The 25,677-nt window shown below is 44.8% G+C and overlaps 1 protein-coding gene across 5 annotated transcripts in view; it reads right to left on the bottom strand.

The window, feature by feature from the left end:
- Window positions 1–2,084: 2,084 nt before the first annotated feature.
- Window positions 2,085–25,677, bottom strand: part of GRIP2 (glutamate receptor interacting protein 2) — a 479,198-nt gene continuing 455,605 nt past the window's right edge. For 3 of the 5 annotated variants that reach the window (XM_084633197.1, XM_084633199.1, XM_084633200.1), the window contains 6 exons: window positions 22,610–22,786; window positions 16,745–16,898; window positions 13,343–13,463; window positions 9,107–9,346; window positions 6,943–7,089; window positions 2,086–4,339 (listed from right to left, as the gene is read on the bottom strand). In XM_084633197.1, the coding sequence (XP_084489323.1) occupies window positions 4,145–4,339; window positions 6,943–7,089; window positions 9,107–9,346; window positions 13,343–13,463; window positions 16,745–16,898; window positions 22,610–22,786 (1,034 nt within the window). In that variant the 3' untranslated portion in view covers window positions 2,086–4,144. Of the gene's footprint in view, window positions 4,340–6,942; window positions 7,090–9,106; window positions 9,347–13,294; window positions 13,464–16,708; window positions 16,899–22,609; window positions 22,787–25,677 lie in introns of all 5 variants that reach the window. The other 2 variants (XM_084633196.1, XM_084633198.1) reach the window with 2 other exon arrangements.

Below are 25,677 nucleotides of genomic sequence, written 5' to 3'. Positions count from 1 at the left end.
TGATAACTTTTACCTTGTGTACAATGGAGGCAGGGTTAAGAGGATACTGAACTGCTGAAACTACATTTGCTCCATTACACCTAACAAGATTTTATGCAATGCATACAGAGCCCTCTGGTTTACCCTGCATTGCTTTGGCAGTTGATTCCAAGTATTAGGTGCCGAACATCTAAAGGTCTTTGTTCTAAGGAATTTGCTACCTAGAAAGACAGACAAAGGTCACAGATAAGAGCTGTTTACTGTAGCAATGACCTGACCACAAATATTTCCATAAAAAGATTAAGTAAATTAAGAGGAATGATCACAGGTCAATCAGGGGCTTGATCTTGCACTGATCCTTCTGGGCCTGATCCGGCAAAGTATTTAAGCATCCAACTGCTCCTACTAACTTCAAGGGAACTACAGATATACTTAAACCTTGAGACACTTAACAGCCTAACAGTGTGGCTGTAAAATTATACTGCCCAAGGCAACAAATTGAATAAGCCTTAGGTTATGTCTACACTGGAATTAGACACCCACAGCTGGCCCGTGCCAACAGGCTCGGGTTGCGGAGCTGTTTAATTGTGGTGTAGATGTTAGGGCTTGGGCTGCTGACAGACCTCTGGGACCCTCCCACCTTTCAGGTCCTAGAGCCCAAGCCCAAACTTCGACTCCAGGTTCTGTTGGCACCTAATTGCAGTGTAGACATACACTTCGTGGCTTGGGCAGCAAAATTGTACAGCCACACGTTGTTAAGTACACGCTGTAGGGTGACCATCTTTTCAAAAGGCAAAAGCGGGACACATGCAGAACTCCGTGGCTCTGCCCCCGCTCTGCCCCTTCCCCTGCGGCCCCGCCCCCTGACCAGGCCAGAAGCTGGAGCTGTGGTAAGAACTGCCCAGGGAGCCCAGACTGCTGTGGGCAGCCCCAGACCTTCCACTTGCCCTGGGTGGGGGACTGGTTGCCCGAGAGCAGTCCCCAGCCCGGGGCACATGCCCAGGGTAGGCAGAGGAACCCGGGCTTCCCAGGTGGCTCTTACTACTGCCTGGCTCCGGCTTCCGGTCTGGCCAGGGGGCGGGGCTTCTGGGTGAGAGGAGGACTAAGGGGCAGGGCCTCATCTTGAGCGTGGGGGGGGGGCGCTAAGGCCCACCTCAGGCCCCTCCTGCCCCCACCAGGAAGAGGCTGGCACCACCCTGAGCCTCGGGCAGGTGGAGAACGGCGCCACAAGTGAGCCAGGAGAAATACGATCCTGGAATAATTCAGCCTTGAACTCTGCATTTCAGGACTGTCCCACCCAATTCAGGATGGGCGGTCACCTTAGTCTCAAGGTTTTGAATCAGAGGGTTTTACCTAGGTACAGAAGAGAGTCATCTACTTTAAGCTTACTGTGCCAAATTATACTAAAGACCAAGGGCTGCTTTTAGGGGCAGCAGCACATGGAGTATCATAGGCAGCCATTACAGATGGGCAAGATTTGGAGTTGGATCCCATGGATGTTGAAAAACACTACATTCTGGGATTGAATTTGTGCCCTTCTCTCAAAGCACTCCCATTTCTCCAATCGGAATACTATTTAAGACCAAATCCAAACTCACAAAGCTTTTCAGTCAAATTTACAGCCAGATTTGGCCTGGTCCCAACGTGGGTGTGTAGGGAGGGTTCAAGAAGCCTTTACCCACAAGGCCCAAAGACAAGAGAAAGACCCTGTCCTGAGGTGGGGAAAGGGTAGGGATTTCTCCATCCTCACGGCTCAGGAAATTGAAATCTCCACAAAGGGGAAGGGAGGAGAAGGGAAGGCCATGTCCCTAATCACCTCTGCATTGGCCTGCTCTGAGTGTACAAATGTGCACGTGAGGGAGACGGCTGGACCATCCAACCAGCCAGTATTATCTGGATTCTAACCTTTAGCAGAAATACACTCAAGAACAAGGCCAGATGCATTTCACTTGTTTTTATTTAATTAAAAAAAAACAAACAAAGTCATTGCAATCCCAGTTAAATACAGAGATTTACAAATAGGTCCAAAACAGGACTAAAATATTCTTTGAAATGCTGTACCTTTAAATATTGTGCTTTCATAGATACATAAGAAAATTAGCATATAAAAATACTTTACAAGGAATACACTCTAATATATGGATAAAAATACACATTTAAGTAATGCATTTCAGTTTAGTACCATTCAAAATGCATAGGAAGGGATACAAGGACCAAGTTGTTGTTTTTTTAAAGCCTTTTTAATAAAAGTCTTCATTAAAAACCCATTAGAAGCCGCACTGAGCTTCTGCCTTTTAGAATATTGCATATAAAAACACTTTCAGCTGTACTGTTAATGCCTTGCAGTATCAGTTATGGCACATTATCTAGTTATGGCAGCAATGGTATGGAATATTGCATACGTGAGACAAGAATGGTTGCACCTACAAATAGCTGGATGTGAGAGACAGTTGCAAATTTGCCTAGAGTACAGACATGGGAATTAGTCCTGGCTCAGCCTTGGTGGAACAATGAACATTTCAAAGCTACATGGCATCCCGAATACACAACAACAACAAAAATAAATAAATAAAATGAGAACAAGCAGAAGGAGGAGACCCATTTCCACTAAGCAGGGATCTTTAAAAGGATGTCCCCTCCCCTGGGGGAAAAAACAAAACAAAACAGGCCCTTACGACATCCGTTAAAAAATAAATCATAATAAAGTGCAAATATATGAAACTCGGAGCAGGCAATCACATTTGCCATGTGAAGAAACTGACACGGGCCAGCAATTTTGTGTTTGGAGACGAGAAAGGAAGAGATCATGCCCTTGGTTGCATCGCAACTAGTTTGCTGCAGGCAGATTTTTAAACCATTTCAAATATCACACCCATATCTTCTACAAGGAGCTGGGCTGAGTGCAGGGAGACACAGGGTGAGGAAGAGCTACCGAAAAAGGCATCGTGCTTACTAACCACAGAGAGGTTAACGATAGGTAAAGGAGGGCAGCTATGGCAGACTACAGGGAAGTGTCCAAAACCTATCAGAGACATTTAAAAAAGTGTACACACTTGTACTTGCACTAAGGTGACCCAATCTGGGGCACATATGGGAACTGGAAACACAACATCAATCTAGGAGAGGGCTTTTCGTGCCAGCATTTGGCAGGAGACCACAAGGATTTATTTATTCAAAACACTGGAAAAAAATAACCCTGAAGTTGGCCTGAGATGAATGTTGTTCAGCTGTTTGCTTGGAGGAACAGCCCCGGTTTTCAATGAGAGGAATCTCTGTGATGGTCTATGTGAACAAGAGAGCTAGTGATTCAGGACAGCCATTCAGTGGCTTTCCTGGATGCTGTGTTGTACTAAGTGCTCTGTAAAAATGTATGAGGACAGACAACCAAATTGTGTCTTGGAGTCAGCAACGGGGGCAAAGTGCTTCCTTGCATTTCCAAAGGGGTGGGTGACGAGGGTGGGATTTCCAACTGGAGAGAGACGTTGATCCATCAAAAGGATTTAGCTTTCAAAAGAAAGTGCATCTAGCCATTCGCAAGTGAGTTTTGAGTTGGGTTTTAAATGGGACTTAGTGCTGCCCAGTGTGGGTGAATGTTCAGGTGGAAAGGGGATTTTCAAATGTCAGATTTGGTGGTAGTGTTTTAAAGAGGCTATAGGATGAAGTAGCATTTCCTTTCAAAGAAACCAGGATTTGTTTTACTCTTACTGTATGTGATTAAGAAAGCAAACAACAACGCAAAAAAAAAATAGCACCATGTGTGTTTACAGGATGGCCAAGTCCTTCAGAATGACGGCGTCAGAGGAGCAAGGAGATGATCCACCCTCCATGAACCCACGCACAGTGAAAGCTCAGGCCTACTGGAGCTGAACGATGACTGAAGGTTGCCCTGCCAAAGGTGAATTACCCTGGATGCTGTTTTCTGCTATCAGCAGCCCATTTTACCATTTGCATTAACCAAGGTCCACACTGCTCATCTGGTTTAGCTTGCACCTTCAGAGCAATGTCTGGTGGTCTAGGAGTCACAGCTAATGGCAGACCCACCTGCAAGTTACACTACATACAGCATTACAGTTACCAGTGCAAAAACAGAAAACCACAATGGATACTCATCAGCTTTTCCACCATGGCAGGGCCCAAAGGTACCTTCCATTTAAATCCTCCCTCCTCAGAGTGTCTGCATGCTTGTTTTGACCTCCACGCCCAAGGACTGTGGGACTAACTCTCCACTGGCCTCCAGTTGGGTATTGGCAGCGAGTGCCAGGGGGTTTCGACTAATGACTAGGTCCAGTTTGTCTCCTGCCTCGGAAATCAATGGTACAGCCAGACAGCAGTCAAAGTCTCTTGTTCGAATGCGATTTACCTGCGGGGGGGAGCGAGGAGGGAATGTAGTGGGAAAGAACAAAAAAACATTCGTTAACTGCAAAATCCAAGAATGCCACTAGAACTGAGACCTGGCACTGGAGAGGAGTCCCTATGAATACAGTCTGTCTGGAAGCCCTGAAATTCCTTCAGCCCTGAATGGGATTTCCCAGGACTGTAGGAATTGCAGCAGCAGTCAGCAAACTGCACCATCTCGTCCAGCTATAAAGTCTCCTTAATAGGAAAACTATACAATCACACAAATAGAAAGGACAAAAACTCACTGAGCTTCCACATTCCGCAGGTTCAGATCTGGGGATTTGTTTCAGGCTGATCTCTAATCCAATCTCATCAGATCTTGGATCTGGTATCAAAACAGAATCTTTGCCTGCTTTCCTACTCCCCAACATCCTCAAGCTGCTCCAAAAACCACAACAGATACTTCACCTATTGGCACAAGCAGCAGCAGGTGGTCTAAATTTTCATTTTATACCCAGTTTAAACCTGGTCCTAATTCTCAGAGATTCTGAGCACCTGCAGCTCCCACTGACTTTAATGGAAAATAAGGGTGTTCAGCAACTAGGAGAATCACACTTCTGGTCTTTTGAGCCACCCGCTCTACTGTTAGACAAACAGAACAGCATCTTTCAGCAGACATGCATTTGAGTGGATTATAGGCACCTATCTTATGTATTATTTTTTAACTTGTGTATGTATATATGCATTGTTGAGACTGCTAGAAACAAGCTCTGTTCTTCCAGGGGTTTGCAGAGCACAGCTGGTGCACAGTGGAGGTTTCTAAAGCATTCTCTGGAGACCGCAAGCCCTCCCTGCTGAACTCGGAAGAAAGAGCCAACTTTTCTAGCTGTCTTCAGTGGAAGTTCAAACATATTCCAAGGTTAAATCACCTGCAATATGAACTACTTAGGGGCAAACGCTCCCCCTCCTGTGATTAGCCAGAGTAGATGAGCTTGAGGCAGGGATGTCCCCAGGACTGAAGAATGGAATTTCCTTTCCGTCTCAGCCCCTCCCCCCGAGCTGAAGTAGCATCTGGAGCAAGGCTGGGCCTCCTTTACAGGGCAACGGATGGTGGATCCATGTAGCTCCCTCTCACAGGCTCCTCTGGGCTCATTAAGTGCCCATGGAGCTGCACTCAATGACACAGGATGGGCTCCCCAATTGCCACGCATGTTGTAGAACTGCACTGGTTCCAAGGTAGACAGGTCCCTTCATAGCTATGGAGGAAGGAGTGGCTGCATCTACTCCTCACTGGGAAGCGATCTAGGAAGACTTTTAGACTATCAGCTCCACGCTGAAGCATCTTCAGTGCCCCTTCTCTATGTTTTTCCCTTGGATTCGTCGATAGCAATATTTCTGCAAAGCCCTCGTTCAGCACAACCCTCAACGCCAGTACGATAGCTACAACAGAAGACAACTTTGTCTCCTTGTACGTCTACAATGGACCAAGAAGAGACATTGAAGTTGGGGATTGTCAAAGTCTCTGCTCCCGTTAAGATTTCATGCACACACACACAGAACGCTTGGCATTCACTTGGATAGCGACACATCCAGCATTCACCCGAAATGCAGCTGCAGAGCCTAATTGGTGCAAGAACGAACAAGAGGCTAATCTTTTATTGGAGGCTGAGAAGGAATAGCTGTATACCAGCCAACTGGCTACGGACTATCACAAACCCAAATCAGGCTCCCTGTGCTGCTGCCAGTTTTTCAGTTACCTGATGTACAGAATATATTTGAGCTAACTGGGGCACTGAGCCCCCGCCCCTCACTTAAAATTAGTAAAAATAAAACGTCCTTATGAGAGTTTCAAGACTTCTAATGTGGTTACAAAACCCACAAGTGGCAATGCCTTCTCTAGCTGACTGTGCTCTTCCTGTTGCTATCAGAGTTGAGCTTGCTGCACTACAGCTATGTATTTAAGTCTCTTGGAAATATCTAAAGCCAGTCCCCACCCATGCCCCATTACTATTCTCTCCATGGTGGTCAAATATATCTGCATATGTTGTGGACCGTGTTTACTGCATATTGTATTTCGTTTCTGCAGCAAATATGCGGTGGCTCAGGAGTCATTAGGGGAAGTGAGTCTAGGAACAACACCACCTCACTTGAAGTGTGTGTTTCCTAGAATTCTCTATGCATATGCAAGATGGCTATGCACTGAACTTCAAGCAGACCATTTAAATACACATGGAACTGCACATGCTGTCTTGCTTTGACTGATGTGCCAAACTCTGGTTTACCTGAAAAGTCCCCCTGATGCACCAGGGAAAGGATGAAAAGGACTTTCCGCCTAGCACTAGAGAGAAATCTAGGCTGTGCGGTTTGGAGCTGGATGCCAACTTCCCCAAAATAATGGGCGATTCTGATCTGGAGCTCAGGTCCAACTCTGCTACATAGTAATCCCTTAGTGTAACACTCTAGCTAGCTCCAGATGCATCGTAATGCTAAGGGCTGAGTAGCTAGCTGCTTACCTACTAGCTTTTATAAAGTTGGTGTCACCTTAGTGGAATCTTACAAACTTCTCTCTTCCTCTCAGTTGCTCACTCATTTCCTATCTCCAGAGCTGTACTTTGCATTCCTTACCTGAAGGACTCTGTCGTAAGGTTTGAGGCCACACTGATCAGCCGGCCCATTGGGACGGATCATATTTACATAGACACCTTTCTCCAACAGGCCATCAGAGACACTGAATCCAAAGTCTTCACTCTCTGGGTCCTTGTGGAGTGTCATCTGCATGGAAAGGCATTGAACAAGAAATTCTAATGCAGTATGAGCCACAGATACATGAGAGAAGCATGGCAGGAACTCCTCAGGTAATGTGTCCAGTACAGTAGTGTGATTCTGCTCTGGGTCTAATGGTGGGGTTTTGCTTGGACTGAGTAGTAAACATTGGTTGTCTGTTAGTTTTGAGAGGAGTTTAATTTAAACTTGTGCACACACTGCCAGCTGTTTATACAGGTCACATGCTCAGATGCTTTGGCAATGGGCACAAAATTCACAAACAAATCTTCTGCCCTTGCTTGGGGGAGAACAAGAACGTTTAAGTAGAGTTATAAATCACAAGTTTTTGGATAACCTCCGAAGAGGTGGACACTACCGGTCAAATAATGGAATTTTTAATCAACGGGGCAACTCATTTGCTTTGAGCTATTCTAGGCATCTTGTGTGTCCACCATGCAAGCCTATGGTGCTGAAAATCTGAATGAAATTAATTGACAAACATGAGTGTTTCCAAGCAGGTTGTTGAATTATTTACAGCTCTTACAGATTTTTAATCTTGGTGGCTTATCCAATAGCTTGCTTCAGAGACATCACACTGATGAGTTTTAACACCATTAAGAAAATGTAGGAAAATGATGAAACCACAGTCCCCTCAAAATTGGGTCAGTGTTCGCAATTTGTGACAGTGGATTGGGGTGTGACTGGGCTTCAAACTGGTACTGTTTTCGGCTTTGCGCCATTTTGGTTTTGCCCTTTTACCGCCTCAACCTGATCTGCCTTTTCCTGGATGCTCCAATGTTAGGAATTGCCAGACTGTGGCGTTACCAGCACCAATAGTGAGTAGCACCAAATTCACAACAGTGCTGGCTAGAGCTGGAGCTGCTGCCTCCCTCCAGCTTCTCAAGGACTAGAGCATCTCCACCACCAGCCATTCAGACAGCTGACACTGAGCCAGCTGCCTGGGGTCAGATCAGAGAAGAGCTGCTGTACTGTGCTGAACCCACTTTAAGCCTCTCTCCTCCTTTCTTCCCTCCTCTCCAGCAGCAAAGGCAGCTGGTAGCTCATCCACCCCACCAGTGAAAGCAATATTTCTGCCTGACAGGAGACACATCAGGACAGATCTTTTCAATGCCCCTAGCCAGAGAAGCAGTGGCCCTCAGCCAGCGAGAGCCAGCTCAGCACACTCTATTTGGAGTCATATTTTGGCAACACAGTTGGGAATTGTGGGGTTGTGGGCACAGCATCTCCCCACAAATTAAATCCAGAAGGTGGAGGCAGTGTATTATTGCCATCACCACCACCATCAACTACCTGTGATGAATACCATCGTATTCTCCCTTTGCCCCCAAGGAACTTGGCGTGCAGTAGCTATGTTCTAGCTCAGTGTTAGACTTTGGCCTAGTCCACACTTAAAACATAAACAGAGAGGGGTGCAAGCCACAAAGCTGGCATTAGAATTCTCCCAAAGTTTGGCGATGTGGGGTAGAGATCTAGGGTCAATATGTCTGAGTCCATCTCTAGGTGGGAGCAAAGACCACTGCTGCTATGTTCTAGCTGGAGGCCACCTCCCCATTAATCTGACACCCTGAGAACATTTACCAAAGAGATAAAGGAAGTGTTAATTCAAATTGACATTTGAAATGTTTCGTTTGACCCAAATGGAATATTTTCCATTTTTTTGGGGGAGGGGGGAGGAGAAACATTTCCTCCCCTGCCCCTTTCAGTTAAAAAACTAACCAATTTTTCTTTTCGTTTTTCAATTTGGTGGCTGATCCGGGAAAATATAAATAAAATATTGGCTCAGCTGTAGACATGGCTGACTTGTATTATGCTGGGAACAAATCACAGAAAAGTCACTTCCCAGCAGAATATTTCTCCTGCCGTCCTGTTTGGCAGGGAACATGCAGTATAAGAGCAAGTTCCCGGACAGTTTCGGGGTGCAAACCCCACCGTAACCCCAACAATGTTATTTGTAACCGAGGGATCCTCGGCGTAACACTGAAGTGACCTCTGTCTAAACACAGACCTTGTGCAACTCGAGAGGGGTTGGAGACATGATTTCCTGCACCTCCTCCTTAATCTTCCTCATCTCCAGATTCCTCTCATTCTTCTTGGTGGGAGTGATGCTGCTGTCGCTCTGCCCTTCGTCGCAGCAGTTGGCGTTTCCTTTCCTCAGTGGGCTCAATCCGGACTCACTAACCGAGTCCACGAGCAGTTTGCTCCCTTCCAGACCCAGGCTGTGCACGCTCCCTGTCATGATGGAGGCCTGTGGATAAGGTGGTAAGTTAGTTCAATGAAAGTTTGAGTGGCAAGCGACTGATGGACCCTAGAAGAACAAAAGCAACTTAGAGAGAAGCAGGAGACACACAATGTTCAGCACCAACCAGGGGGAGATGTAATTCTGACCCCAATGGTAGCACTAGTAGTCACTTCCGGCTGGCTATAGGAGCCACTTACAGAAAGGGCAGGCATCTCGGCAAACGCTCCTTGCTTCTTGTCAGAAATCTTTAGCCAGTTTTCCCCCCCATGGAAAAATGGAGGGAACATTTTTGATAAAAACCACTTGTACACCTTTTATGTACAAACACACACACAAAATGGAGGTACTTGTTCAAGGAACTGATAGAAAAGAATGCTTAAATTAATGCATATCTAGCTGAAATGCCCTTAACTCAACCATCAACTCCCAGCAGTCTCTAGGAGGAGTTCAACGTTATCTTTTCATACACTCAGAATGGCCAACAGACAGTGGAACAAGCTTACAGTGAAACTATTACACAGCAAGGTAGACTCAAAATCCTCTCTCTTGTCAATATGTCAAAATATGCAAGTTATACTGCCAGCTACAGGTTGTTTAGAGCAAGGTTGGGCTTTGGAGACAGAGAGATAGTTCCTTCAAACAGTCTGGGCCTGGAGAAGTGATCTTTTCGCTTCTGAAACTGGTTTCCCTCTTAAGTGATGGGTTTTGCTTCACAGAAACTCAATGTCATTCTATGGACATCTTGGGAAGGACATTATAGGGTCTGAAACACTGATTTGCTGACACCACTGTAGTTCATAGACTAACAGCTCAGTGAGGCAGCACCAGGGGAATGAAATTGGCACACACATTATTGGGAAAGATGTGGACAAATTGGAGAAAGTCCAGACAAGAGCAACAGAATTGATCAAAGGTCTAGAAAACATCACCTACAAGAGAAGACTGAAAACACTGGGTTTGTTTAGTCTGGAGAACAGAAAACTGATGGGAGAACATGATAACAGTCTTCAAGTCCATAAAAGGTTATTATAAAGAGAAAGGTGATAAATTGTTCTCCTTAACCACTAAAAGGACAAGGCAAGTAGTAATGGGCTTAAAATGCAGCAGGGAAGATTTAGATTATACATTAGGAAAAAATTCCTAACTGTGAAAGTAGTTAAGCACTGGAATGGATTATTTTGGGAGGCTGTGGAATCTCCAACATTGGAGGTTTTTAAGACCAGGTTAGACAGGGATAGCACAGGGATGGTCGGATAATACTTAGTCCTGCCTCAGTGCAGGGGACTGGACTGAACGACCTATGGAGATCCCTTTCAGACCTACATTTCTATGGATTGTAGGGCAACTTATGGCTTCTTCACTATGGAAGCATACAGAAAATCCCTTCCTCTTTAGTACCCTTGTGCAGAAAGAGCTCAGAATGCTTCAAGCCAGCATTCTTTGGATGTAAGGGAGTGAGAGCCACTAGCACTGCAAATAGGGCTAAATACCCCAGAGATTGTGTGTCTAACTACCCTGAAGAGAGATGTGACCATGGACCCTGGCAAGCAGCAGGAGGCAGACATGGGAGGAGCACATGCTACATGTGTTCTAGAGATACAACAAAGACAACAAGCAATATGCTTCCCCCCATGCCTGTGCCTGCCTACTCAGGTATAAAACCTTCAGCCAGATGCACTCTGATTTTGCACCATCTCCCTATAATATAGCTCTGGGATTATGGCATTCAAAAGGATGGGAGGATAGTTTCTCGGCATGCCACCATACCTCTAGTTTGCCAGCCTGCTCTGTTCTTACAAGCAGGAAGGGAACTGAAATATACCAAAATCTGGATCTCGGAGAAGGATTCTGGTAGGTTTTGATACCATACCTGCTTCCAGAGCTGCAGTATGTTGCGAGTGCATTTGTCTGCAATGGCTAAGCAAGACAATACCTTGAGTTCCACAGCAGGTTTTCCAGCCAAGAAATTAAGATTTTATCAGGAGTGCTGGAACAATTTGTATAGTGGGATACTGAGAGCTATTGAACCAAACTATAAATCTTGTATATAATGGAAACCACTTCAAGCCAGGGGATGCAGCAGCTCCCCACAGCACCCCTAGTTCCGGCACCTACGGATTTTATGTCAAGAGGTGGCAGCCTTCATTTAGGAAAATTGATCAAGCCTTTTAAAAAAAGTTAATATGAAATTAGGTAGCATTTAGGACCAGTCACCCTTTATAGCATCCCTTTAAAGATCCCCCTATGTAGAAAAGTCTCTGTCTGGCAACGTTTTTCATTAAAGGGATTATACTGATCAAAGCTAAGGAATGAGTCAAGAAATCAGTGTGTGCAGCCTCAACTGGTTCCAGGACACACAATCTATTTAAATTAGTAATGAACAGTTTAATTCCAAGGTTCAAGCTCAGTTCTCTTAAATGTCAACAGGCACAAGAAAAAAAAAAGAAAGGTAGGGAGCAGATAGCAAAACTCAGCAGTGGCAAGTCAATGACCAGCCACTGGTGTGCATAGTGAAAGAGTCACCTGATTAAGCATGTAAATAAATCCTTCCCTCCAATGGAGGATTTAATTCACCTGTGTTAGCGTCAGATAGCTAGAGAGATCAGATCAGTCTGCTTTGGCTTGGAACAACGGAGGAGAATAATTAAACAGATTCTTGTGGCTGTGTGAAATATACCTGCAATATCCTCATTTTCCTGAAGAGGGTGGTGAATGGAAACCTTATGTTTTTTAAATTCCCTGTCACTTTCACTGCTTTATGTGAACTGCAAAACTCAAATACCCAAACTTCACTGGAGAAAATGCCAAAAATTCAAAGCCCATTGAATTCCATGGATCTTAAGTCTAGAGAGTCACTTTACAATGTGCTCTAAGTAGGGAGCAGTGCATTGTTGGACTGCCCCAAGAGCAGCCTGGGATGCAAAGTCACAAAGTTCCTCCTGGTCTCACTGTTGCTCCAGACCTATACGCAGTATAGCATACGTTACCTTGTGTGCCAATGCGGTTTTGCTGGCCAAGCGTCTTTTGGGGGGACAAGGGGTCAAGCAAAGTGGAGCCAAGGATCCATGCAGTCCTCACCTGCCTGCACAGATCCGGGGGAGCACCAGCTGCACAGAACCTGCTTCCACTCCTGTGCTGCAAAATGTGATACAGGCAGCTCACCTTATACTCCTCACTCCTTTGCATCACTGCAAAAGCCAGGCTACAATCTGGTCTTCTGTAATGACTGACGCCTAGATTAGAAGATGGATATTCAGCCAGTCCTGCTAGTGCAGGGTTGTTCCTTACAGAACTTACTAGTGATTTTTAAAGTGGTTTCTGAACAGGGATTTCCTGCTTTACTTTCTCCACAAGGTTTTAAATTCCAACCTGCCCATCCCACAGCCAGAGACAATAAAAGGACTTCCAAAGTGTTGAGGGTAAAGGCAAGAGAGTAGGCCATGAAGAAAGGAAACACTATGTCTACAGGAAGCTGCTGCCTTCTTGTAAATTTTCCCAAGGGGTGGGGTGGGGGTTGAATGAAAACCAATCATTTATCCATCTTACTGAACCAGCAGCGGGTGTAAACACATCTGAATGCAAGGTATGTGCTGGACTCTCAGACATCTAAAGTAAGTCAACTGTTCAGTACCCACATTTTTTGGACCCATTTTGGCCAATCTGCAGAGCTTGTCAATCAGAAATACTTCTTCAATGGAGTGTTTGCCATTTGATAGGAAGATTTAGATATTTTATGACTATTGTTTGGTGAGCTATGAAGCTGATCAAAACAAGAAAAGCTTTTTGTGAATACTTTGACAGTTGATGGGAAAAAAACCAAAGAGACTATTGACAGATGAGTAGAGTGATCTGAAAGTACAGATATTCCAAGGGATCAAACTCGGATAGAATCCTTACCCCCCCCCCCCACCCACAGATATAGTCAACATTTAGCATACAAGGGGAAACACTTACTACAAGTGGCGAGAATGGACTGGTTAGAACAATTCCAAGTTGATTTACCTCGATCTCCCTCAAAAGTTCAGACTGGCCGCATGTTTCCAAGTCCTCCAAAGCTTCTCCAAAAACACGCCAAAAACTATCCTCGTGAGCAGTCTCAAGGCCGTTTTGGCGGTTGGGATATCTGTTGTAACGTAGGAACCAAAAATTGTCAGCACTCTTCTGCAGCGGGAAGAAAGCCGCAAGGCTAGAGCAAATGGCTCACCAGTAAAAGCAGAGACTTGAAGAGTCTTCATATACAAAAGCAAACAATATGAACTTTTCAGGCAAGAGAGTCCAAATACAAAACCTCCATGCACTTACTAACAGGGCAAAAGTCCTTCAAAGGAAGAATTAAGTTGGTGTAGTAATGTCAAGTTCAAAAGGGTAAATAAAAAGTGTCTGTAGGAAGACTGTAGGTTTAGGAAGACGTTTTGGTGAAACAGAGAAGTGAAAGAAAAAAGGATGCATTATGGGTAAACCAGGAGCCTCAGAGACTGTTAGTACAAAGGCTGATGGGACAGAGTTCAGATCTGAGACACAGAACACCTGAGAAGAGAGAAAAACACAGAGGGTAACAGACATGGTGAGAAAATGATAAATACATTAGGTCTCTGTGAGAGTAAATAATGTAGAGAGATGTATATAAAATGATTTGCCTGAGCCTAGACAAGTCAATAACACTGCAATTAACAACACAGGGAACTTTAGAGTACAACTCATATGACCCAGCATTTGCTTTAACTTAAGATGTATTTATCACATGGACAGCAGTGAGGGGAACTGGACAACATAGTCAAATAGATCTTCTCTCTTATGTCTTTGAAACAGTGGCTGCACTTACAACATTTCTACCCATTTAAATGTTTTCACGAGATGTACCAGTATTCCCTGTTACATGTGGAAGAAATCTCTCTCAAACTGGTAGAAATATTTGCAGTGCAATACTGGGTAAATACTGATTTTCCCATCACTGCAGCGCCTGTATCTCTGTTAGTGAGCCATTAGACATGATGCGGGAGTACAGTATTTAGATCTCTAAAGCAAATGATAATTGAATGCACTGAAGTGGCTTGATAGATTCATGGCAAGGGAATTATTAGCATTGTTTTGTGGATTGTGGGAGTGCCTAAAATATGCCAGGCACTGTGTAAAACAGCTCCTGAGACAAGGAACTCTCGATCTAATATTTTAAGGTCTCCAAGGAAGTTCTCTCTGTATGCCATACTGAGACACAACAATGCATTATAAACCCAGCAGTTAGAGTCGGATAGTTCTACTGTATCTAACCTCAGCAATGCTGTCTTCTACCACTATTATTAGTAACTGCATCTATAAGATTCTCTCTCTGTGGTGTCTGGTGACAATTTACCTAGCTAAAATGGAGTCATTAATTTTTCAAATATGAGAAGCTTCTCCATCAGTCAATGCTATTTAACAAAGATCAAACATTCTATTATTTGAACACCAGTCAAAAAGCAGTTGATTTTTTTCATCGAATTAACTGAAGACTCCCCATTTCAAAAGCCCCACTTCCAGATCCATACTAATTTAGTCCCAGATCGTGCAAGGCTTTAAGCACATGCTTAACTTCATGCACTGCATGTAGCCCCATTGGCTTCAATGGGACTATTCACACTGCATAAATTTAAGCACACACATCGATCAGTCTTTGCAGGATCAGGGTCTTAGTTGATTGCACTAGAGAGGCCAAAAGTTATCCAGTGACCCATTTTATAAAAATAAACAAGAACCCCTTTAGACTAAGACTGAAACCTGCTATTATAATGCCAAAGACTAACTTTGCTTCCCTTCCCTTCCCCATTCTCTTTCTTTGCTGTAAAGTTTCCAGTGAGACAGACGCTCCCGCCAGTTGGAGTCCCTCACGTCTTGAATCAGTAAGTCAAATCTATCATTATAAAAATGCATTCAGGGCTCCAGACTGGGGATCTTGCATCACTGGCACCAGTACCTTTTCTGGGTTGGAAACAGCTGGGGTTAGATAGGTTAATTGTTTTCTCCCTAAGACGACGACATGGTCTAATTGGCCCTCTGACTTGTGCATGTTGGTTTTCCAGAGCTGAGTCAGAATGGGTTGGGCTTCAAGAACCATTACTAAGGCTCAAATATGGTAGCTACAACTGTCAAGCAGCCACCCTTTCTTTCCAGCTTTACTATTTTAAATAGGTGGAAATGTCCATGAGATGATCTAATTTTTTGTTTTGACAAACAAAAATTTAAAAAAAACCAACCAAACAAACAAAAAAACCCACCACACCTCGCAACACACACAACTATGTGACATCTGGAGAATGTCAAGGGCAGGATTAGTCAATGAAGTAGGAACTCCTTTCACTGCGCGTAACTCAGTGAGGGGTCAGCTCCTCTTCCCCTCTCAGGGAAGCCCTGTGTAGAGCTGCCTAGCAATATCAGGGGTAGGAGAGGGGAAAAAGCAGGCGTGAATCTCAACAACAGAAGTTCCATGCAAAAGCGAAGAGTAGCTTCGCTCCCTTGCACCCACAGTGTTTATTTACAGGCATTTCTGCAGCACCTGCAGTAGCCTGAGCCAAGGGCTTGATTCTGCTGCTCTTGGTCACCTTGACTTCTTCAGCCGGACTAACTGGTGGAAGAAGGTACAACTCAAGGTGAGCCAGAGTGGGAGCAACAGGTCACGGCTTTAGGAGATAGTGCTATCAAGTTATTCTTTCATTGTAAAATATAGTGAAGCCAGCAGTAAGGGCTGCCTCTAACAGGTAATCCACTGTTTTAGGCAACCATGAAATAAAACTTAAGGGGGTTTGTGATACAATTTTTTTTTTATAACAACTGAAGACCTGCCTGCTTTAAGAAGAGAGATTCTGCTGCTCCTTGAAGACAGTTTCACTGTATAATGTCCTTGGCAAATTGCAGTGTTAATAAAAAAAGTGTCCTGCCAATGTAGTCTGAAGTGAAGACTTCATGGTGCATGATCTTTATCAAAGCCTGTTGGTTAAGTTACCAATTTACTACGGGTCTAATTTTTTTTTAAAAAAGATTACCTAACTGAAATTTGAGATTTGGTAGCAAACTGCAGCACTGCATGCACCTGATATCCCCCATGTGCATCCTCCCCCTGACACACACATACCCCCAACAGTGCACACCCCGCACTGTATGTGTTCAATATTGTAGATAATAACTGAATTCTCAGCAGTCACAACACAACTTAAGAATTTATTTGAACTGGGCAACTATTTGATTGTAGTTGGGAAGATATTAATAGGAACTATCCTGTCCACTCTCCATTCCTGACTCAACTGCTCCACCACGCACAAATACACCCTACACATTGCAAATACAATATGATGGACAACACAGTCAGTTTGGACATCCACATACACACACGCCTACCCGGTCTCCTCCCTGCTTCTTCCAGCTCCTTCATACCTGGTGGGTTTGTCCCAGTCATCTTCACTGAAACTTCCATCCATATAGGGATAGTTCTTCCTGGGATCCTCAGGAGGGGTGCTGTTCTTCTGCCTGCTAGGTCTCCATTCATGTGGATGTAGGGCAATGCCAACAGCCTGAGGTATGTACGTACCTAGGAAAGGCGGGCAGAGAGGAAGAGAGGGAAAAATAATTACACCTGGTTAGACAGTCAGAATGAAACATTAGATCCCAGAAAAGGATGGTCATGTGCTAAAGGCACTGGATTTGTTCTTAAAAAGATCAGAGTTCCATTCCAGGCTCTGCCACAGACTTCCTGCATGATCTTGGGGAAGTCACTTAATCTCTCAGTGCTTGGTTTCTCCCATCTGTAAAATGGGAATTAATAATACTTCTTTCCTCCCACGTGTATCTATCTATACTGTAGGGTCTTTGGGGCAGTGACCATCTCTTACTACGTGTCATCTTGACTGGGACCTCTACGTGCTACCATTATACAAATAAACAGTGAGATCAAAATAAAATCTGACAAAATATTTCATGCTCCTCTGCTGTTTCCATCTTCCCCACCTCAGTACGCAGGAGTAACTGTGCCCATTAGTAACAGGAGAGCTGAAGGAAGATATCTATACTGTGATACTACTACGAAGAGCAAAAAGTTACCCTTAAGTGCTGAAGTAGCTCCCAAACCCTGGTCCCTCACGTAACTGTATTGCCATTGGGTCAGAACTTTTAATGAGAACCCACTTGCTGGGGTAATGCAGAAGGCAGTATGAACTGGACTTTTGCCAGCTGACATTTTGTACTTGGCAGAGATCATTCTTAATGGCAGTGAATTCAATGCAGGAATTATTGCTTGTAAATTTCCAAAGCTTCTTAAAGGAATTTGGACACTCAATTCCCATTAGTTTTAAGGGATTTGGATGTCAGGTCCCATTTGAGAGCTCTGAAAATCCCATTGTAGATTAACTATTCCAGAGTCCTAATGGACACTCTCCCAGTTCACTTTAGTGTCCCAGACCCACTCTCAAGCTTCCAACTCCCCTGCTGTTGCCTCCCTTCGATGGGAAGACAGGCCCGTTCCTTTCTAACCAGCGAATTTTCAGGCTGCATGGTTCTCTGCCTTCAATGTATTTCCCAGCACAAAGATGTTACCCAGGAATACCTGCTTGCTTTCTCGTCAGAGATGGTTAACAGGTGTAATAGCTATACTTATAAAAGTAGCACACAGCACTTCCTATGCAAGCCTACTTTATTCTGAAGGTAAAAAGCATTACATAAAACATAATAAAAACAACAGAAGAACCTTCACACATGCTAATAAGTTTGCCAGAGTTAACCCCAACCCTAACATGGAGTTTTGGGAGGATCCATCCTTCAAACCCCCACCCAAAGGTGATTTTTGTGCTTACCAATCATCACAGTTTCAGCTCAGAACAAGCACCCAGTCCTTCCAACCCCATCTCTCCAAGGGGGTGGCTTCAAAGGGTTGATAAAGGAGGAAGTTCATTAGCATCCCCCCATCCCTGGTAGAGAAGGTACATGCAATGCCACAATAACCCATACACAACTGCATTTTTAACATAATGTACCCAAAAGGTATTAACCCTAATTCAATAAGGTTTAACTTAATTCCATAAGGTTTGTTTAGGATAACACAGGATTTTGTCAGTCTGCCACAGACACAAGGGGAAAAAAGCCATAAGAAGCAGGACAACACGAGTTTGGAAATAGCATCCAAATGTTGCTTTTCACATCTTAAAATCTCTCATGGTGAATGGAACTCTCACCTTTCAAGGAACATATCCATGCTGATGGAATCCATTGGTTGGTACCATCAGAGTCACCTGCCTAGCTGCCATTTTGCTGCACAAAATGTGAATTCTTGTTGGAAGAGAGTAAGGCCTGGTCTACATTTAAAAATTAGATTGATCTAGCTATGTCACTCAGGGCTGTGAAAAATGTCACTGGGCTGTGGTTAGGTTGACCTAACCCTGGCGTAGATGCAGCTGGGTCGATGGCGTGACCCTACAACCTCCTAATGACAACTGGCCACGGGGCACAGAGGGGTTATAGGAATTCTGTGAGTCTGATCTGTACATTCTGTTCACCACAGAATGCCATGTGAGGTCTGAAACAAACCCCGATGTCACATTGGTCATCAATATCATTGTGAAATACATGTTCGGATGTTGTGTAAGGCAGTGCTCCTCAAAGTGGTGGTCTGCAGACCGCTGCCGGACCGCGAGCCATCGGCTGCCAGTCTGCTCACACACTGGAAAAAAAATTGCCAGTCCCCCACATCAGATAACTCCTTACACCAGTGCTTCTCAAGCTATGTATAGACACTGAAAATATGTTCTTAAAGTCTGTCTGGGGGGGATTGGTCATCAGCAAAGGCGAAAAACAGGTTCTCTGCCAGACAAGAAGATGTTTATTCATTTACATATTTACATGTAAATGGAGCATTGCCTCATTCACAATAGGTCTCCTATCACCAGTCTGAACTGAAGGCAAATGAAAGATTGTGGGGTCTTCAGAAAGAAACTAATGAGGAGAGAAAATCAGCAGGGGTATGGGAGAGAACCCCCTTCTATTGGGATACATATCAAAGGTTTGCTCTACTGTATTTTGGGAGGCAAACAGGACACCATGGCACCCTTCACTGAGGGGGGAAAAGGACAGCGATTTTGCTTCATGGGTTCTCAGCCAGGCTTGCTGAAAACTCTGGAGAGAGCTTTGGGTGAGATAAGCTTCTTTAGACAAGAGAGTAACTTGTCAGTTAAAGTTTAGTCTCAAAAAAGTGTGTATTGATTTTGTTTGATATATAACCATTTGTTTCCAATATTCTTTACTCACTATACCTGAATCTCTGGTCTTTGACAATAAAACATATTCTTGTTTTCACTTTAAATATATCTAAGTGCTGTGGTGTTAAGCCAAGTGATGCTCTGGAGTTGAGTCTTACAAGCTGGTGCATACTGCGGGCTTGATCGTTCTGTGAGTGTCCATGGACAGAGGAGCGCCTGGACTCTGCAGGGAATGCTTGGAATAGTCGGGAGTTGGAGTGCACCTATTGCTACCTGCAGACAACCTGGCAGGCAGAGCTTGTGCTGCCCGAGGCTGTTGGTTTCAGGAAGCTGGTCCACAGCAGGCACAGACAAGACAGTTTCACGCTCAAGGCAGGTGATGGTGAGGTGCTTCCTACCCCTGAGGAGCACCACAGATGGAAGAACTCTTCTGTAGACCTAGCTACTGCCTCTCAGAGAGGTAGATTAACTACCTCAATGGAAAAACCTCTTCTGTCCATGTAGGAAACATCTACTTTTATGGCACTACAGTGGCACAGCTGCACCACCAGAGCTATGCTGCTATAGAAGCTGTAGTTTGGACATACCCTTAGACCTTGATCCGGCAAGGAGTGCCCCAGTACAGGCCCCTGTGCCTGTGAACAGTTCACTACAGGCTCAGGGACTGCAATTTATCTGGAGGAGACATGAAGAAGTGTATCTAACTAAAATATACACATGTGCCCAAAGAGCAGCAAGAGAAACTGGTTCATAGCTAGTACAAAGCAGTATAGCCCCTATGTGCACATAGCTCAGTGGTTTGAGCCCAGGGTTGTGAGTTCAATCCTTGTAGGGGGCCATTTAGGGATCTGGGGCAAAAATTGGGGATTGGTCCTGCTTTGAGCAGGGGGTTGGACTAGATGACCTCCTGAGGTCCCTTCCAACCCTGATATTCTGTGATTCTATGATTAAAGCCCCACTGATCCTATATACGATTAACTCCTCCTTCCCCTTCACATAGTAAAGATGGAAATATACAAGCTTCCCCTATTCCGTACACTAAGAATAATTCTTCACGTACCAAGCCATTTGAGATGCAAAGATTTGATCGCCCCGGAGCAGCAAGAAACTGTAGGTCTCAGGGGGATGAAGCAGTATAGACAGCGACTTTTCCAAACAGAGCATTCATTGGTAATTTAGGTGCTGTCGGCAAAGGAAATAAACTCACTTGCAACCCCTCCCCACCTTCCTCACTCCCCGGCCTATTCAGTGCGTTTTTCAGAGAAACTCTAGCAGCCTTTCCAAGAAAAGTTGCACGCTGCCATACAGGCTTTGCCAAATCAACAGGAAGAGGTAGCGGAGCAACACATAATTAAAGGAGATTTGACCTCCTGGACAGCCAAGAGCAATGGAAATGCTGAGGGACAATGCCAGTAATTCCTGTGAAAATGCCAAGATCCATTATTTTCCTTAGCCGAGTGTTCTCTGTGCTTAAAGGTTAAAATGTTCCGGAGAGAGTGCCCCAGAAAATACTTGCCAGCAGCTCACAAAAGCTGAGAGCAGCCGCCATTTCCTGGGTCAGAAGAACATCATGGTCGCTTTGCCCAAACCTCTATGGTGCTACGAGTCAAATTCCCCCCGGTGCATTAGGGCCAGAATACAGCAATATATCTGGCTGTCAACCTGGGTGTTCCTGAGCTCTCTCCTTCCATTCAGTCCCATAAGCACAAGTGTTTCTCAGGCTTTTCTCCTGGGAAATCCAACATAAAAATCCTACTGCACTGGAGCCCCCTGGTGGTATGTTCATGACACAGTCTAGTGCAACAGCCTCACCCAAATCCTTCATACGACAGAGCTATTTTGTTGAGTTAACAGCTGTGAATGGTAGGTACAAATGGAACACGAGGTACATTTATTTAATCTGACCCTGTGCTCTTATTTTGCTGAATGGGCTTCACAACCAGCCCTGTTAACCCTACCCACACACACCATGGCATCAGCAACACTTCTGGCCCTGCAGTGGCTGAGGACAGGTTCTTCACTATTGCTACTCAATGCTTCTGCCCGCCAGACAGATGAGTCTACTTCTTAGCAACCTTCTGTCCATTCCACACTCACTTCAGCCAGTGTCGGTATAATGCGATGAAGCGTAATGCAATAAACAGAAAATACAAGAAAATCCCTTTTAGCCAAGCTGCTTTTTGCCTATGGCTCCATCTCCTCTAGATAGTGAGTCTCTCCTTTCGTGTTTGTGAGAGCCAACCGTATTGCTTTACTCTGCAGTATCTTTTGCTGTTATGCAATGGTTTCATTAAGTCCTTTCCCCCAGTGATTAGGGAGAGATTCTAATTTATTGGTTTCATTATCCCTAATGCAGATATAAAGTGACATATCTGCAGAGGTTAGAAAGAGCCGAAGCAATATTCATACTTCATTGAACAAGGTATTCAGTGCGTGGTGAACCCAAGTGCTACTAATTACACAAAGGGCTTATAGATTTCAAGCAACCTTCCATGCTACTGGCTAAAACAGATAATATTTTGAATGGATGAAAAAAACCCCAAGCATCAGGTGCAAAAGCTATTTAAAGTGGCATAATCCAGAAGCTAAAGAAAGTGGTTGGGTGTCAACAGACTTGAGTTCTATCCCCAATTCTATCATTGACCCACTGTGTGATCCTGAGCAAGTCAGAACCTCTACTGGCCTTAGTTTTCCCCATCTATAAAACGGGGATAATATTTATCTATCTTTGTAAAGGGCTTTGAGATTCTCAGGCTAAAGGCACCATACGTGCAAAACAACAATAGTAGAACTAGAAATGGCAGCAAGAACTTGCTCAGATAAGTACCCAAATGTTGGTGGCTCTTCAGCCTCTGCTCAGAATTGTCCTGAAAATCTTGCTTTACATCAGGCTGAAAATACCACAAGAACAATGCTGTCCATGGTATTTCAGCAATTCAGTGCCCCACTGCAGCCAGGAAATCATGCAAGAGGATCAGGCTCAGTCTGAGTTTGGGGCAGCTCTCATTATATCCAGTTTGGCTCCCACATCTACAGTAAAGAGACCCAGACTCACCTTGGCTTCCATAGCCTGCGTCAATGCCCGAACCATCCCAGGATTCCATAGCGCTGTCCACGCTGGGGATGGTGGTGGAGTAAATCTCAGAGAGTTTGCTAGTTTTCTGAGAGTCAGTCAGTTCATCTTCTGGGTCACTCACTTCATTCATACTCCCCGACTTCTTGGGATAAGACCCTGGAACCAAAACATGTCACTTGTTCTTAGGCATTTTATTGAGTATAGGTGGGACGCATGTTACTTGACAAAGACCATCAGAAACTGAAGACCTGCTCAGATAAACATATTTACAAAGGTGGTGGGCAAACGTCAGAGAGAGGTGTATGCTCAGATATTTGAACAAGCCAGAGCAGAAATATCCACTTCTTGGAAAAACAGGCCTCCTATGAAAGGAACCATCACTCTTAACTGCAACCTTTATATTTTGCTAAAACACACTAAACTTCACCACCAGGTGGTCAACTGGTATTAAGAGTAGATTTTTGGCCCTGCAAATCTTCTGAGAAAGCTCTTTGGAACATCTGTATCTGAAAAGGGAGACTACTATTGGACAGTTAGAATGTCTCCATACATATGGCCTTACAATGACTGCTCTCACAGAGCCCTAAACAACTGGCCATCTTTTTATGTTGTGCATGTTCTCATATACATGTTGTACATAATAAACTAATCACTGGGATTTTTTTTTTAATTCCAGAATGCAGAGACTTGAGAGCTACGCTAAATCCCCAAATCCACCCCTTCCTCCTTCTGGAGCAGGGGATGGCAAACTATGGCTCGCAGGCCAGATCCAACCCATCAGGGCTTTCAATCTGGCCCGTGGGATTGCCAGCCCCATGGCGCAGCAGGGGGCTAAGGCAGGCTCCCTGCTTGCCCTGGCCCTGCACCGCTTCCAGAAGCGGCTGACACCACATCCCTGTGGCCCCTGGGGGAAGGGAGGCAGAGGGCTCTGTGCCTTGCCCTTGCCTGCTGGCACCACCCCCTGCAGCTCCCATTGGCTGGGAATGGGGAACTGTGGCCAATGGGAGCTTCAGGGGTGGTACCCACAAGTGAGGGCAGTGCGCGGTGGAGCCGTCTGCCCCACCCCACCCCAGGAGCCACTGCCGGACATGCTGGCCACTTCTGCAAGTGGCATGGGGCCAGGGAAGGCAGGGAGCCTGCCTTAGCCCCGCTGCTCACCACTGCCACGCGGAGCTGCTCAAGGTAAGCTGTGCCGGACCAGAGCCTGCACCCCAAACCACTCCTGCACCCCACACCACAACCCCCTGCCCTGAGCCCCCTGCTGCACCCCAACCCCCTGCCCCAGCCCTACTTTCATGGCCCTGCATAAAATTTCCCTACCCACATGTGGCCCTTGGGCCAAAAAGTTTGCCCACCCCTGTTCTGGAGGCTTTCTACACACATCATCACTGATCAGATTCACCTCAGATAAGAATATTCCCTATCTGGAAGGGCTCAGGGACTTCTTCCTTACCCCCACGTTACTTAGATTAGACACAGCTTCAGTGCAAACAGTTTCTAACATGGTTTGCCAGCATGGACAGGACCCAAACTGTGTTTGAACAGTGGTCTAGCATGTGATCTGCTATTTGGACACAACGGGTGGCTTCACTGTGTTTGAAACCATTTTAGCAAGGTTATCCCATGGGGATACAAACGCAATGTGGACAGGACCCTAAGCCATCTGGTTAAAGTAATAACATGTTGGAAGGTGAATATGAGTTTATTTAAATTCAAATGAACCATCCCCCCTCAGAGGAGAGGGCTTGAGGAAATTGTAACTTGGATCAGGATCTGAATGTCACAGCTCAGGCAGGCCCCTCTCTTTATATTATTTTAGAGATAACAGGCCCTATTACCATTAGATTATTCCCCCTTTTTAGCAGAAGCTACTGATGGAATCAGTTTCTTTGTGTCATGATTTAACTTTACTGAACATCTCAGTTTTTTGGCCCCACCACCTTTGCCTTCTATCCCCAACATTTTACCCTCAGTGCATCAGCACTGTCTGTCGAATGAGGACAGAGGACTATTTTGCCAAGCAAAGTTTATTAGCCTTAAAAATCCCTGCATCCCAAGCAATAAAAGGATTGCTTGCTATGATTAACCTAAGATTACCTTGAGATTTCAATTACACAGCCTTTATACTTAGAATGATTAATGTGAAGCCACTTTTCTGATCACAATTTGGCATTTCTTCAACTATTTCAGTGACCTACAGAGAAAGCACCCACAGAGCATCATTGGCAAAAGGTTTGTTTTGGAGAAGGCCCTAGAAGTTTGGCCTAGCAGATTGATGCTGGACTGGGACTTGGGACACCTGGATTAAATTACCAGATCTGCCACTATTTTGCAGGCTGACCTTGGACAAGCCACAGCTGTCCCTATGCCTCAGTTTTCCCCATCTGTAAAATGGGAATGATGATACTGATCTCCTTTGTAAAGCACTTTAAAATCTACAGAGAAGAGCTAAGTAAGAGCAAGGTACTTTTATTATTTTGTCAAACCTCTTGGACTTTCAAATCTAGACTGGAATAGGCTTTCCTGGAAGAGTTTCTGGTGTTTCCTGCTATTAAGTAGAACAGGAAGAAACTGTCTCTCCCACGGCACTTCCACATCTGGCCCCTGCCAGCCCTAGAAAGTGCAAAAGCACAATAAAAAGGCAATACATAATGTGGGAAGGGGAAGGAGGGATTAGAGACTGGTCACAATCTTTTTGGAAATTGATGGGAGGAGTTTCGTGTGGTTTGCATTTGGCAGGGGCCCTGGAGAAGAAAATACTTTTAAAACTTACCCAGATTAATATTTTTTAGCAGGGACAAGATAATCAATTTTAAAAATGACCTGTCTGTCCGAGATATGCCTCCTCCTTCTTTGATGCTACATCAGAGTGGAATGACTTCAAAGCTGCACAGAGGTAAGTAGGTGGGGGGTGGGGTGCGGAATTCGAATACAAAAAGAAGGGAGCTTTGAAGATCTTAGGACCACAAGCTAGGCGAGGCTTTTAAAAGGATAACAACCAGTGTGAAACCAAGTCTGTTTCAAAAGGAAGAGTTAAAGGTAGTTTT

This window comes from Lepidochelys olivacea, assembly GCF_965140295.1.
Source record: "Lepidochelys olivacea isolate rLepOli2 genome assembly, chromosome: 7".
In the NCBI taxonomy this organism is placed as follows: domain Eukaryota; kingdom Metazoa; phylum Chordata; order Testudines; family Cheloniidae; genus Lepidochelys; species Lepidochelys olivacea.
This window is presented reverse-complemented; position numbering and strand designations above follow the sequence as displayed.